This window comes from Glycine soja, chromosome 6 (genome assembly GCF_004193775.1).
Source record: "Glycine soja cultivar W05 chromosome 6, ASM419377v2, whole genome shotgun sequence".
In the NCBI taxonomy this organism is placed as follows: domain Eukaryota; kingdom Viridiplantae; phylum Streptophyta; class Magnoliopsida; order Fabales; family Fabaceae; genus Glycine; species Glycine soja.
In genome coordinates, this window is record NC_041007.1 from 48,494,856 (window position 1) to 48,510,825 (window position 15,970).

General features: G+C 29.0%; 1 protein-coding gene across 3 annotated transcripts; it reads left to right on the plus strand.

Moving 5' to 3' along the window:
- The first annotated feature begins 204 nt into the window (after nucleotides 1–204).
- LOC114417478 (agamous-like MADS-box protein AGL11) lies at nucleotides 205–9,677 on the plus strand. Of its 3 annotated transcripts, none has more exons than XM_028382721.1 (9): nucleotides 205–360; nucleotides 1,434–1,631; nucleotides 5,884–5,965; nucleotides 6,194–6,255; nucleotides 6,460–6,559; nucleotides 6,919–6,960; nucleotides 7,135–7,176; nucleotides 7,726–7,880; nucleotides 9,445–9,677. In XM_028382721.1, exons 2-9 carry the CDS (start codon nucleotides 1,450–1,452, stop codon nucleotides 9,446–9,448), a joined length of 669 nt encoding a protein of 222 aa, XP_028238522.1. In that variant the 5' UTR covers nucleotides 205–360; nucleotides 1,434–1,449; the 3' UTR covers nucleotides 9,449–9,677. The 3 variants fall into 3 exon arrangements, with proteins under 3 accessions (XP_028238522.1, XP_028238523.1, XP_028238524.1); XM_028382722.1 differs by having other exon boundaries at nucleotides 209–360; nucleotides 1,438–1,631; XM_028382723.1 differs by lacking the exon at nucleotides 205–360 and adding an exon at nucleotides 436–605 and having other exon boundaries at nucleotides 1,438–1,631.
- The last annotated feature ends 6,293 nt before the right edge of the window (nucleotides 9,678–15,970 follow it).

A 15,970-nucleotide genomic window follows, 5' to 3' on the forward strand; every position in this document is an offset into this window, starting at 1 on the left:
ACACTAGTGAACAAGTTATATAATTCGCACAGATAGGAAATTTTAAAATCTAAAAGCAAACAAAAATTGCTGTTTATGGTGCTAATTTGCACCTGGAAAGATGCATTGTTTAGCTAAAACATTGACGTCGAGTACTTGGTTTGGGCAAAAAGCCATTCAAGCTTAGCTGGTCCTTTTTTCCTTCTTCACAAACCTCTCTCTCTCTCTCTCTCATGCACTCCATATATCGTTTCAAAGATACACAAACAAAGTAAGGGCTATAAATAGGAGGGATAGAAGTGGAAGAAAGTCTATAGCGCAGTTTCATTTCTTTGGATTAGAAATTTTTCCCAAAGCTGATCGAGAAGCCAGCCAGGCCAGGTCTGTAGTTTTTCTTTTTAATATTAATTCATTCTTGTGTGTTCTTCATATAATACAATTAGCCCTTCTTCATCTCATGAAAGAAAGCAAAAACTCATCGCAAGCTCGATCATTTTCCTATACTTCATTTTTTATATATGAAGGGTCTCATCATTTTGTTCTCAGACTTGCATCTTTTTGTGCTAAAACAAAAAGGGTCTTTGGTCTAATTTCTTCGAGCTGAGAAGAAGATGCACTTCACAAGGGTTTTTATAATTTTCCTTGATCCAAAACCACTGACACATACATGATATATGCTTACAAACAAAATTGTTTTTTTTTTATTAATATTTTTCCTTGCTTCAAGATCTTTTTCAATATTAATTTCGTTTTCCGGCCAGCTCTTTTTCTGATCAACAAAGTTGTTTTAATTTCCTTGAGAAGCATCTTTTATATATTTACAAGATCTCTAGTTTCATTGACTCCATAAAAGAAAAATAGAATTGAAAGTTAGGAATTAAGGATCTGAGTCTGATATCATTCTTGTTCTTAGACTTGCATATATATATTTTTGTGTTAAAACAACAAGGGTCGTCTTTGGTCTAATTTCTTGCGGTCGAGGTGAGAGATGTAGTTCACAGTTCACACCCTAGAGGGAGTGGATGGATTTTGTTGTTTTTCATATAAGGGCAAAGAAAGATAGAGGAGCTAGCTAGCTAGCGAGCTTCAAAACTCAAAAGCACTGACACATACAAACAAAAAGATCTGGCTTTCATAAAATTGAGATAAAAGTGCACCGTCTCCGAATCATGTTTATAATATTATCTTCATTAGATCTTGATCTCATTTTTCATCTGAAACTAAAAGAATATATATGTGCCTTTACCCTATTTAGCTATATGCACACACAACTTGTCACATATCATATTTTGTTCATCAAGTTTATAATTCCTTATCTTTGAACTTACTTACATCCAAGTAAGGTCTAAGCTAGCTGGAGTTGATTAGATCTAGCTAGCTAGTTTTCGATCTGCTTAATTTGTTTTCCATGATCTCTTATATATAGTAATTTTATTTCCCTTTAATTAATTAAGAAAGAGTTGAAGAAGAATGGGAAGGGGGAAGATCGAAATCAAAAGGATTGAGAACACAACAAATCGGCAAGTGACCTTCTGCAAGAGAAGAAATGGGCTTCTGAAGAAAGCTTATGAGCTGTCAGTGCTGTGTGATGCAGAAGTTGCCCTCATCGTCTTCTCCAGCCGTGGCCGTCTCTATGAGTATTCCAACAACAAGTGAGTTCCTTCAATATTTCTATTATTATTATTATTCTCTTCGGTAGAAACCAAATGTTTTTGTCACAAGTTTTGCAACCCCACTACTATACGTTTATGTACACTTTTGCATGACTGTGGTCTGTTATTTACCCGAAGAAATTCTTTTTCAGATGAACTAATAATTGGAACTGCAGAATTACTCGTCATCTATTATGATTAAAATGGTTAATTAATTAATGATTACATTACTACAATAAGTTGCCATTAATTCTTGGTCGGTCTGCGTAGATCTAGGAAATTAAAATGTGTATGTGCCAGTGAACTAGCTGGGATATCCCTTTATAAGATTTTAAGAAAATAGGGATAAATAAATAAATTAGTGTTCTATCTTCTATCCCTAATTCGAAGCAATTTTATTTAACTTGTAAAGAAACTTAGGGTTTATGCTAACTAATAATTAAGTTTAATATTCTTTATTACGGTACTTCTTAATTACTTAAAAAGGAAGTACTTTCTATTAAATACTTCTATTTCTTTTTTAGTTTTCAAAATACCAAATATTTTTATTTTTGTAGTTTCTAAAACAAATTTTTAACTAATATATGCATTAAAAGCACTCATTACTAAAAGAACTTAAAGCTTTGCTTATCATTTAGTATTATAATTGGAAGCTTCTCATTCTGTAACCTTTTCTCTATTTGGGTAGATGTTCATTTCAAGGCAAATTCGAAATAGTTCTGTCTTACTGAACAAATTTATTTAGTATTCAATGAAATGGTTATTTGTAGTTAATATTACAGCGTTTTTACTAGTTAAATTACCTTTAACTCATATTTGAGGTCATATGTAAATCGATACCGAAATAAAAATGAAGGTAGAAAGACGATAAGAGGGACCAATAAATGTTTTAATGTCTATTGATTGCTAGAAAGAGACTTTATTAAAATAAGGTTTTGGTTAATTATGAATATCAGCTCATTTGGATTAAGCAATATGTTGTTATGAGAAAAACTTCATAACTTTTAGATATGCATAAATCGAAATGTCCATTGTATTTTGATGATTTATTTGGCTTATCCAAAAAGGGAAATAAAAAAGTTAATTTACTACTTTCCGTTCCTTTCGAAGTAAGAAAAATTGAACGCATACAAATCCTTCATTCAAATCATTCACTTTTACACCAAAATATTAGGCTCTCGGTATTATTATATAGATGAATCTTTTTTGCATTAGAAAAAGTTTAATTACGATCAGAAAGAACATTTTACAAACATGATTAATCTTCCGAGATTTATCACAACCAAACAACATGCATGCATGTTTATTTAAAGGACAAAAATATTATTAAAGGCTTTCACTAAAATTAGCAGCTTAATTAAAAAATTAATCCTAGCCTCCACATTTAATAGTGTTTCTAAAAATGTTTAACGATCATGTGTAGTCATGATTTAATGATGAGGTTGACCTGCAACTTCAGTCCCTTTGAACCAAAAGCTCAGACCTTGTAAGTTGTAACGAGAATGCATATATAGCAGTACACTGCAGTTATTACTATCTTCTTGTTGTATCAAAACTTGTCTTTTCTGCTTCCACTTTCGGCTACTCAGTGCCCTTTCTCATCTCTGTTCATGTTGAAGTGACAGAGAGTGATGATTTCAGTTGTATTGTATACCCTTAGTTAGGGTTTGGTTCTCTCTAGCTAAAAGCTCATATACCTTTTGCACGGTTTTGCATGAAAACGGTGAAACACTGGAGTTTATATAGGATTTCCAATAACATTGTTTAAAACATATACTACACATGAGTACGGTGTAGGTCAACATTTAATTGTTGATCACATATTTCAAAAGACTATTACTATGGAGTAATATTCTAGACTACGAATTTAAGTTTCATCATGTTTTAACTTTTTTCAATTTAGGCTTCACAATGTACTACTGGTTCATAAATTTTAACTAGTTGATATTTTTAAAGCTAATAAGTGCATGTAACTTTACTATCCATATCAATTACTAATGTTGATCATGTACACTAAATTTGACTCACCTACTGAGATGTAGAATTGTAGGAGACATGCACTGAGTTTGTATCAGTAGTCAGATCCAATAAGTTGCACCAAAAGAGAACCGAGCCGACCTCTGCTTCTCATGGCTCTTCTATTTCTTTCCTTTAAAGTGATAATTAAGACATCAGAATCTGTGCATGTAAAATAGAGAGAAAGAGAAAAGTCAACACAAAAAGTTTCGGTCAATAAATTATATATAAATCACTTCCGCTCCATATCTCATTTCTCATTCAAATTTCTCTGAAATCCAATTTCCTTGCTCATACTTCTTTGCCTTCTTCAGTGAAAACAAAACACTTTTCTCTTCTCTCTTTTGTCCAGAGTCTTTGTCCTTTTGTCTCGGTCTCTTATCGATCAGGTTATGTTCTAAACGGAAGAAAAGATAATAAAAAAAAAAACAAAAAAAGCAAGTTTCAATATGTCCAGATGATTGTACCTTTATCCTCTACAAAAGTTCCTTTGCATCAATTGACTTCAAAATATAAGAGTTCGATGGACAAAATTTAGTTTATAGTTTATCTTATTTATTGATTCTGTTGAAAGATATCATGAACTTAATTAAATATCCTAGTATATAGTTTACTAATAAAAAATATTATTTGTGGTTATAAGATATATACGGTTTTTATCCAACTTATAATAAAATGCAAGAATATGGGTTTCTAACCTAGAAGATATATGTTGGACAAAGAATTTTATAAATTTAAACCCCTACATGCAATCCAACTCTTCCAAGTGTAAATATTTTTTAATACAAAAGTTGTTTAGTCATAATTAATTCTCATATACAAATATTACAGTCAAATAAAATAACAAACAATGCAGTCTCTTCTCGATTGTTAAGTAGCTTGTACGGATTAAACGAAATTGTATCCAAAGGGAACAAATCAGATTAGAAAAGAAAAAGAGAAAAACACTAAATAATTAAGTGGAACGTGACGGTTCCACTTATATTAATTAGAAATCGTATTCAAAACGCAGCTGCTAATGCTTGTTGTTTTCCGCTCCAACACGAAATCTTTCCGCTGTTGATCGATATCATGAGAATGAGACTGTTACCGCGAGAGCACACACAACGACACCATTGTTTCAACCATGTATATGACCAATGATCACTAAGTTTTGCTGTTTGAGTTAGGGTTTAATTAAAACCTATTATAAAATAGAGTTTGAAGCGTATAATTAGTGTTGATCCTTAGAATTAGAGTTACTATATATTTTGTTGCAACGTGACTTTTTTTTTGTTTTAAATAACTTATTCTAAGTTAATATTACTGCATGATGATTAAATTCTGCTACTGTAACGTATTTTTGAACAAATACAGTATGAATTATCAGAATAAAGGCCCCTATTGTGAATAGATAATATAATATAAATTAGCACCATATGGTGAACATAATCATGCTATTCAGCCTCATCTTTGACTGGCTCGTGTGACTTATTAGAACTTTTAAGACCTACGCATCTTTCTTTGAGACTAAAGTATGATTTTTAAGATGGACAAATTAACACACGCAAACTGCAAACATACATATATACAATAAAAGATTAAAGGTGGGGATCGAAATAAAAAAAATCTGGGCGATTTTATGGTTCACAGAAGTTTGATCTATTTAAATATTTAATTAGCTAAATGGGTTATAAGAGAATTATTTTCAAACTAGAAAGATGCGACTTAATGCATATTTTCGTCTAGCTAGAGTAATTGGCATGCATCTCTTTTTCATAATGATCTATTTCTTATTTATATTGCTTGGTTTAATTACCATGTAGTAATTAATAAGTTGCTAACAAGTTCTTCCTCTATAAAAATGAGAGAACTTCTTGTACTCTTTCGATAATATTTCTTTTTCCTTTTTCTTTATATATGTATTAAATTAAATTGTCTATTTCATATTTTGAAATGTTAATTTTAGCATGTAATTTTTCAAGTGTCTGAGTTCAATTAAACCAATTATGTGATAAGTGAATCAGATCTTAGTCAAGTTTAAGAAGAAATTAAACTTCCCTTAATAGAGTTTAATATAATTAATTGAATGAACGAATAGGCCTAAAAAGATCTGAAATCCTTCCAACCCCCTAGCGACTAATGAAGTGAAAGTATGAATAACAATGTGAATACTGAATAATATATGTATTATGCAAATAAACTTCTCTGATTGTTCATTCTTTTTTATTTTATTTTTTGGCCTTTGTGATTACAGCATAAGATCAACAATAGAGAGGTACAAAAAGGCATGTTCTGATCACTCAAGCGCGAGCACTACCACAGAAATCAATGCTCAGGTAATCACATGCATTTTTATTTTTACTGAACAGAAAAACTAATAGTTGTCTATATATTTCCTGACCAAAGAGAAAAAATTCTGAAACAAGTGATTGGAAAATTAACTTATGAAATAGTTTGAATTGGTTCGGTTTTATGTTTCTTAGATTATGCACAATTACGTTAATCTATTGTCTAATTATCATACTTGTTCTCTTTTTGTATCATTGTAAAACTATGAAAAACAGTATTATCAACAAGAATCTGCAAAGCTGCGACAGCAAATACAGATGCTGCAAAATTCTAACAGGTGATTTTTTATTATTATCATGATTGTTTCTCTTAAACCTTCTAAGCAAAACAATGTACAGATATTATGAACTTTATATTGCAGACAAAACAATAATAGATATAATATGCTTGTTTTGCTTTTTAATTATACTAATTAAAAATTAGAAGCCTCATGCAACTATATAATAATGATTTATTTCCCTCTAATATACACCTTTTGTAGGCACCTGATGGGTGATGCCTTAAGCACACTGACTGTGAAGGAACTTAAGCAGTTGGAGAATAGACTTGAAAGAGGAATCACTAGAATCAGATCTAAGAAAGTAAGATGTGTGCATGAAATGTTGCAATATTGCATGTAATTGATTGATATGATGAACTAATTTACACGTTACATAATTTGGCATTTCTAAAGCTAAAGCTAGTTCTACCTTTTAATTGAGATTTTCCCATTAGAAATTGTTTTGGTTCTTTTTAAATCTGTATTGTCTAACGAGTTTTATAACAAACGTATAAAGAAAAATAAACTACACACACATAAAAACTCACATTTTCTCACAATTTTCCTTTCTTGCATCAAAATGATTATGTATTGAATGATAATATGATTTAATCTTTTAGCTGTCCATTTGCTAATATTTTTCTTGTTCCTTTTTTGTCTTTTTCTCTCTAACTATAACAGCATGAGATGCTACTGGCTGAAATTGAATACTTCCAGAAAAGGGTAATTCATGAACTAATTAGTTCTTCAACTTCTAATTACCATTACTTTTCTTTCTTTCTTTTTTTATGGAGGGAACGGGAAGGAGTACTTTTATATCCCTCCGGCGGCTAAAATTTGTTGTTATATATTATCGTTGATTAATCTGATTGGCAACTGATAACATGCATTGGTTAGGAGATTGAACTGGAAAATGAAAATCTTTGCCTCCGAACTAAGGTAAGTAGATTGAATTTCTTTTTCTTTTCCCTTCAATATTACCTAGGCTAAGAGAAAATATTCATCCTAAATAAGGTAAAACCATTTATCTGGCCATTAATTACTTTTTGGTAATTCGTTTAAAATATAATATATTTTAGATTTTAATATTTGGAACAATGCTTTATTTTTTCGAAAGTACGAATCAACATTTTTAATGCTTTGTTTAATGTGAGGATATCCAAAGTGAGAGAAATAAATTGTCATTTACACACAGTTATATATAATATGAAAATATATATAACACTGCACAAAATTTTTGGTAAATCAAAATTTCTTCGATAGAAATTGTAATAGGAAGAATATTATTAATGGTTTTGAAGAGAAGGATATGATAGATAATATAATGTAACTGAAGAAAGAAATAAAGAGAAAAAATAAAAAATACATGATTTTTGATTTTTACATGAGTTTATATATACTTTAGATATTGATAATAATATTACTTCCTGACGAAATTGTTATGACTATATACAGTAATGATGAATGATCTCACTTCCAATTTTATAGATAACTGACGTGGAGAGGATTCAGCAAGTAAACATGGTTTCTGGGCCAGAACTGAATGCCATTCAGGCATTAGCTTCCCGTAACTTCTTCAATCCAAATATGTTGGAAGGTGGAACTGTTTACCCTCACTCAGATAAGAAGATTCTTCATCTTGGGTAAGTGCCTAGCTTCTACTTTTATTAGCTTTTTCATTTCCGATCATTATCATTTTGCTTTTACTAAAAATAAATTTTCAAAAGACATATACATATGCATGTTTAATATTAAATAGAAAATGTTAGCAACCCTCTGCACCCTTCCCCGACAAAGTTGAAGAATTTGAATTCACCTAATTAAATTTAATTTACTATGAGTGTATTTAGTAAGGTCATTTATAATTATTTTCTTATGTCGTTATAATTATAAGGTTTAATTGATTTTTTATCATCATTAAAAAAAATTGGTAATATATAAAATATCCTTTTATATCATTTTAATGATTAATTTTATTAGATATTTATAATTGAATAAGTTAAATTAGCACCTCTTAACTAAAAAGTAGTATTTTTCAACTTTTAATTTTGCAGCTTATAATTGACTAACTTATCAATTAATAATTGTATATATTCAAATTACAGCAATATAACTAATAAAATCACTAAGATTAGTCGCGTGCTTATCACTAACTCAACTTACTACTGAAATTATCTATCTGTATTGCCCCTTAGAAGATCTTGTAACAGCACAGATCTCAAATTTTCCAGGTCTACGTAATTAAAGACCAAAACAGGATACGAAATTCCTCCATTACATAGAATTCGTGCAAATTATTTTTTTAAGAAACCATCGCTGGAATTATATAGAATTCCTCCATTATCTATTCAAATCATAGAATACCCAAAAAATACATATCGCTGCAATTAGCGATTGAAACCTGTGATTTTAATTGTTCCCAAAATCTTGAAATCACTGGACTTTAAATCCACTACATGGGTATTCGGTAATTGAATTGAAGGATGGAGTTAAAAGATTTTTCAATTAAAAAAAAAAGGAACCTGAATTTGTGTGAATGCAACACTGCAATTTTAATTCACCCAAAAAGTATGAATCTAGAAGGTAGTGATCTTCTTAGGGGCAATATAGAAGATTTCAATCATAAGTTATGGGTTAAAGATAGGCACATGATTGGTTTTAGTAATTTTATTAGAAGCTTCGGATGATAATAGAATCAACTATCACGATTTGGTATAACTTTTCCTAAAATTATGTAATTTGATTTCATATATATATATATATATATATGAGAATGTTAATGCACACGTATTATTTCTTTTAGTATTAGTGTATTAATAATTAACACTATAAATATTTTAAAAAATCATTAAATTTTTTTGTATCATTAAGTTTAAAGTAAGAATATTATAATAATTTATTATTTAATTTTAAAATAATTAATTTTCTATCCTATTTCATCTTTATCAGTATTAAAGTTTCAGACACTCATGTTTTTCTCTTGTAAACATTAAATTATCAATTATTTTTTCTCTCTTAAACATTAATTAGATTATATATTTATATAAAAACAATAAGTATATATATATATATTTTTTATTTTGAAACTTTGAATTTTGTCGTAATTTATTACCTCATTGTAATATACAATTTTTATTTGAATAATAATATTTTACTTCTGACTTATTTTTCTCCTCATCCTGTTTCGTGACTTTTTTTATGATGCAGGTGATCAATAATATATGATCTTGGCTAGCCTATGGCATGTCTATCCAATTAGCCGGTGGCTAAATGCATTATTATTACTACTCTTTTGGTTGCTCATTAACTAGACCATGTGATCTATATACTACTTATGGATTATGGATACTTATGTATGATGATTGTATGATATCATAACAATCAGTTAGAAATAATAATTAAAAAATAGAGTTGTGTTTGAAGACACTAAGTTATCATTATATTAAGGCATTATATGAACCACTTGAACATACATTTATCTAAGTAATTTTTAGGAAGTAATTTACATTTACATGACATAAAGAATTAGTATGGTACAACTATTATTGACAATGTATAAAAGCAATCTTATTCTTGCATCAAGTGCAAAAAAATACAATAATCTTTTTTTTTAATTTTTCTCTTCTTCCAATAAAGTGTCATATAAAACCTTCAATATATAGTAAATTAGATAACTGAATATAACACTTTTTAGTGTTAAGAGACGTCAAATGATTTCTAAACAATTTTATTCCATATCTTGTAACAAAAAATTAAGAGAAAATTTATAATTAGTAATTAGTATTTTTATATTAGATTTTAAAATTTATTTTAATTTGGACTGCACGTTGAACCCATTTTGCCCAGATAATGTGGGTCTAAATTCAACATGTTGACCTAAATACAAAGCAATGCAGTCTAATATATATATATATATATACACACACATATGGCCCAGTTGTAATATAGTCAAAGACAATTCTTAACAAGCACTCAAAAATCTCCAGAGCGTGCATGAGTGAATGCTTTCCTTATGCAGCATTTACGCAAGAGAAATCACATTTACATGGAAAATATTATATAAGGAGTGTTAGGTATACATTTGAAGAACATGACCTCTTGCCAATGAGACATGAAAATTTTGGTGAAGACAAAGTCAAAGCATTAGAAATTTGTGTAAGGCTCTAAATCTTAGCTATGGTTAGCTCATAAGACTAATATTGAAAGATAAGAATAAAAAATTAAGCTTTCCAAAACCTAGGGTCGTCGTAGAGCTTTGGCAATCCATATACAGTGCAAGAAAGAATATAATAGAGTGATGATGATGAAGATAGCAGAATTATTTTTTTTTAATTATAGAATTCATTAACATTTTAATTACTTAACCTGACTATTCTAATCCAAACCAACTCCATGATGATCAAGTTACGGACTTGTTTGGGTTTCATATATTTAAAATCAATATGCCATGGTATATGTGTATTGAAATTTTATTTGATAAATTAGGACTAGATTTTAGATATGTTTCTATAACTTAGATTAAAAACTGAGCTTAAACGTTAGTAAATGAGTTCCAATTAAAGTCTAATAAATTATGGCTAGAGCAGCTTAGTTACTTTTAACTATTCTACTAGTTAAATTTAACTTCAGCTGATTTCATGAACCAAATTTAAGTAGAATAGATTTCACTAAGTTAATTTTCAATTCTTTGTTTTGTGGTTTCATTTGATCACTTTAATTTGAATTTTGTTCTCAAATTATTCAATAAATTAAATATTATATGAAATAATTTAGTTTAAGGTAATTACTTTAAACTTGAAGTACTAATAAAAAAAGATGCTACAATGTTTATTTAAAAAAGATTATGGTTATTTATATAATAATTTTTGTATTTAACTTTGTTTTTCAAATGACGACATATGATATACATCATTTTTATTATTCTGTACGTCGTTGTTAAATAAACTTAATCAATATCTTTTTCATCGCAAAAAGTTTATTCATATTTTTATAATAATAAATAAAAGAAATTAAATAAGCTAAGGTTAGAACAATGTAATATAGGGTGTTACATAAGGAGGGAGGCCTTACGGTCTTGAGATTCATCGTACACCAATGAAATCGTGACAGATATACATTTTAGCTTTTTAATATGAATTCAATGGATTCCTAAACTTCCAAAATGCACAACATAAAGATAGTGGAACTCATACAAAATCCACACACGCACACAGACACAATCCTTATTAATTTAACTCTTCTCATTATAATTTAATTATCTAATCTTTCGCCTAGATCGAAAGAGGGGAATACCAAACTAATCAAAAAACCCTCCACAACATTCTCAATCTACCATAAAAAAAAAATCCATAGTCTCAATCAACATCCAAAACCTTAACCTCAATTAATGAATGGGCAAGTAATGAAAGGACAAACTACACAAAACATAGATTACTTGCGGAAGACAATGGGGAAGCACTCATCTTAAGGAAACACATAGCTGAATTTTGGGCTTCAGCTCTCTAGTGATCTCTACCCCCTTGTGTTTTCCTTCTTTTAAGAATAAATATGTATTTCCAAGATCTAATCCATCATGTTATCAATTTTAGTAAAAAAAATTATTCTTTATTTTATTATCATATTTATTGTTTTATTAAATCGTTAATTTAACAAGTCCTTGATTAAAATTAGAGGTTTGTTATCATGATAAAGATTATGTTAATAAGAAACAAATTTTTTATAATTTTAATTTAAATTATTTTTTATCGTAGAATTATTGTGAATAGGACATCAATAATGCAGATAAATCAATATATATGTAATGGTTTTTTTATTGGATAAATATTAATAGATCTCATTTATTAAAATGTATATATAAATGATGTATATATGGATGTCATCATTGAACTGATTCAATTGAAATTTTTTAAAAGTTAAATTTATCAGAAAATGTCAATAGAAAATTCTTAAGAAGAGATTTAATAGTTTTCTTTAATCAGGTATTGTTATAGTAATTTAGAGGTTATTTGTTATGTTTTGATTTAGGACACCTAATGATTTAGAGTACTTGTTGAATGAATATTGAATATGATTAAATACTTATAGAATTAATGATTAATTAAGAAGGATTCCATCAACTTTTGAACTCTATGAATAAAATTATATCCTAGTCAGGAAAATTAAATGAAAGAAGAAATTAATTTTTTAAGTCATTATAAATTAATTCAAAAGAGTTTAACAGTGAGCTTTAAAGATAAAAGAAATTATTATACTATTTTTCTAATGGTTCTTGAAAGTAAAATAGTACTCCATACTATCCGGATGTTAAGGAGTGTTGTTAGATACCTATCTTGATTAATATATTAATTTGATTAATATATTACGAGCTTAATATTAAACCTACGAGATGACACACAAATGAGTGTTTTAATCTCTGTTTAGGAAATTAGTTTAATATTTGATGATCAATTTAATTAGAGAATTTAATGTGATCAAATGATTAATTAATTTCCTAAGTGGAATATTATTATATTTTTTGCTAGTACTAAGAATATAAATAATATAAATAATTTGAAATAATTGGTGAAAGTAAGGAAACAAATCGGAGGATTTCATGTTTGGAATTTAGTTTGAAAATATGTTACATACAAGTTGGACTTAGTTAATTATTATTTCTAATTTCAAGTTACTAAATAGTTAGCAACAGAAAATAACAAGAAACAATATTTTAAATGACTTAAAAGACCATATAGTTATTTCAATTTGATCACAAATATATTGTCTTGGACGTGTTATAAATACAGTCCTAGGATGCACGTTGAAAATATGTGTGTGTAATCACTTCTCTTCTCATTCTCTCATTGTACCAATTATTGTTTCACCGGTCAAATTTGTTGACGAATAGAGATTAGTCTCGGTGTGGATACATGTGAAATTTTCACATTATTGAAGAAAATTTGCTATGCTTCAAGAGCTCATGAACAAGTACACATCTAATATGTCTTCCATTTAAATGCAAAAAATATATCCTTTTTATTCCATTGTCTGTTTGAACACATTTTTCTTTCACCTTCTCCATTTTCCCTTTTCTCTTCTCTTTTTCTTTTTCTTCATAAGACATCTGGTATGAAAAACTCAAGAAGATGTCATGGGGCAACCACTAATTCAACGAACATATTTCAAGTTTGAATTATGAAAGTTGTTAATAGTGGAGAAGAGTAGAGAAATGCAGTAGAAAATTTGAGAAGTTGCAAAAGAAGTTGTATGATATGGACAACTCATAGATTTGAATGTGTTTGAAAGTCTCTTCAACAACCATAAATTTATATGTTTGTTGCATATTCTTGTCATGTTTTGAAAAACCTTAGTTTATATAACTCTGATTACTCATTAAAAGATTTTAATTTACAAAATTGTTTTAACCTTTATAAGCAACATCTAGTTTTCAGCAGATCAAAAACCAGAATCTTTCATAACAAATTCTGTTACTTTTTCAAAAGTAACTTTTCATTGTTATAAACTTGGAGATTCTTTGTTATTATCATTTTGATCCAAGTACATAAGAAGAAGGATATCCTTGCTCCTTACTTCATTGTTTGTCTGGCATGTGTAAGCATCATGAATGTAAGGTTGCCATTTAACTTTTTCCGTAGTAAAGTGGAGGTTTTTGACTAACTCGAAATAGCTAGCCCTTATGCTAAAATGGTTCGGATGCAATTTAGCTTTGGTATGAATGATGTGTTCTCATTTACTTTACATGATTAACCTGCAACAACATTAATTATAAGCATGTTGCACTAAAAAATTAATTATAAGCATACTTTCTTTTGAATATTATTTTTTTTATCGTTCAAACATCTTTAGGCTATCAATCTTTAGATTCTTAAAATAAAACTATGCTATTTAAAGATATTGAAGGTTGGTTCAATGATAACTAATTAATAAATAATAAATGTGAATGATGTCTCTTTGTTGTACAATGAATGAAAGAATAAAGGTTTTGAAATAAGTAAAAGCTAATGTGCATGAGGTGGGTGAAATACTTAAATTTCTTAATCTCTAGAATTTACAGTGTAAGACATTTTGTTAATATTTAAATAAGAAGTTTGTTCTTTATACAAGTGTTATAAATATTTACGAATTACATTCTAGAGAAAATATTAGAGTCAAAAGATCAGAGAAATGGAAAATATTTATGGAGGAAAAAAAGCTTACTTAACCACCACTAGCCAAGACATCGAATGGTGTGGGAACTAGCACGCATTCATTTTTCGTTTCGCAATAAGGTGTTAGGAGAGAATGATCCATTTCAAAGAAGAGAGAAGATTGATCTCATTAGTCATAATTTGTTCAAGATTGAGTACAAAGAAGAAGTCGCATTGTTAGATTAATGAAAATATGGTGTAACATATCACTTAGAGCAGCAATTGGCAAGATGCAATCATCATGAAACTTCTAAGTAAAATAGTAGGTTTTCTTATCATGAAGGTCAAGCTGAAGTTTGGGAGATTCATTATCATGGATATTGGCATGGACGTGGCTTCTTTTAAAATCTTATTAGATAAGAACTAATATATATTTAAAATCTGCCTTCATTGTATCAAATTGATTGTTGAAGGTTTGTCTAAACTTTCTTTGGTGTCGCCTCTTCCTATTTGATGTTTTTATAGAAGAAACACTATGATTAAAACTCATTAATTCAATAGCAATAAATTTCCACTAACTTGGCACATATACACCATTTGAGATGGTAATTTGGAAGGGCACATGAAAAAGGTCTACTTCGAAAAACTAGCCCAACCTTGATTTCCATGTTTTGGGCTAGTTGATTTGCAATTCTTCAATTTGGAGGATGTGAGAAATTGTTGGCTTGGGTTCAGGTCCAAACCAGTCCATGTATATCCTACCTATAATTGGCTAATAACTATTGTGCTAATAAGTGAAATCTATAACTGGAGGATAAATAGTGTGTTAATATGTTGAGGCATCTTTGTATGATTAACAAACATGAATCACAAGCCTTCGCATCTTTCTTTCTTAAAATTTATTTATTTTATTTAATTGATAACCAAACAAGGAAGAATCCCTCTTTCCAAAAAAAAAAAACACTATAGTATTTAAAGAAGCAATAACAATTCCGCTAGTGGTCGTTACTAGGGAGAATAAGTAATATGCATTACACATTTAGACATAATAAATAACCACAACAAAACACCGAAGGATTTCTAAGAATCCTAGAGTGCTCTCCAAAAGAAACAAATGTCAAATTCACTCAAGACTCCTTACTTTAAATGAGCACATTATGAAGTCAAACTTCATAGTTATGCAATCAATTACATGTATCTATGGAATCAGGACAGGATAACCAAGTCTGTACATCCAAGATGTCTTAAAGAGCCTAGCAGTTCAAAGTGACCATCCATAAGTTAAATAACCTCACATTTCTTGCACCTTCAAATGATAAAACAATTTTATTAATAGATACCTTATAAATGAATAGCTATTTGTTTATCTTATTTTATTTATTCCAAAATTAACAGTAGATTGCTCAATCCATGTCATTCGGCCAACTGACAAGCAAAGAAGAGAGTTTTCTATAGCAGTTAAGCTCCCACAGGATATATGGTTATTACCAGGAAGTCTCCCTTCTTCAGGGCATTGTTCAGGTCCAGATACATCCACTCTTCCATATTTCATAAGGATTTTTGGGCCTCTAGCTTCCTGAAATTCCAAAAAGTGATCAATGTATCATCCA

Excerpts from the sequence above, each read along its gene's own strand:
- LOC114417478 (XM_028382721.1), top strand. The coding sequence starts at position 1,450 with ATGGGAAGGGGGAAGATCGAAATCAAAAGGATTGAGAACACAACAAAT. Across the intron at positions 5,966-6,193 it reads CCACAGAAATCAATGCTCAG|TATTATCAACAAGAATCTGC; the intron begins GTAATCACATGC and ends TATGAAAAACAG. Across the intron at positions 6,961-7,134 it reads TTGAATACTTCCAGAAAAGG|GAGATTGAACTGGAAAATGA; the intron begins GTAATTCATGAA and ends TGCATTGGTTAG.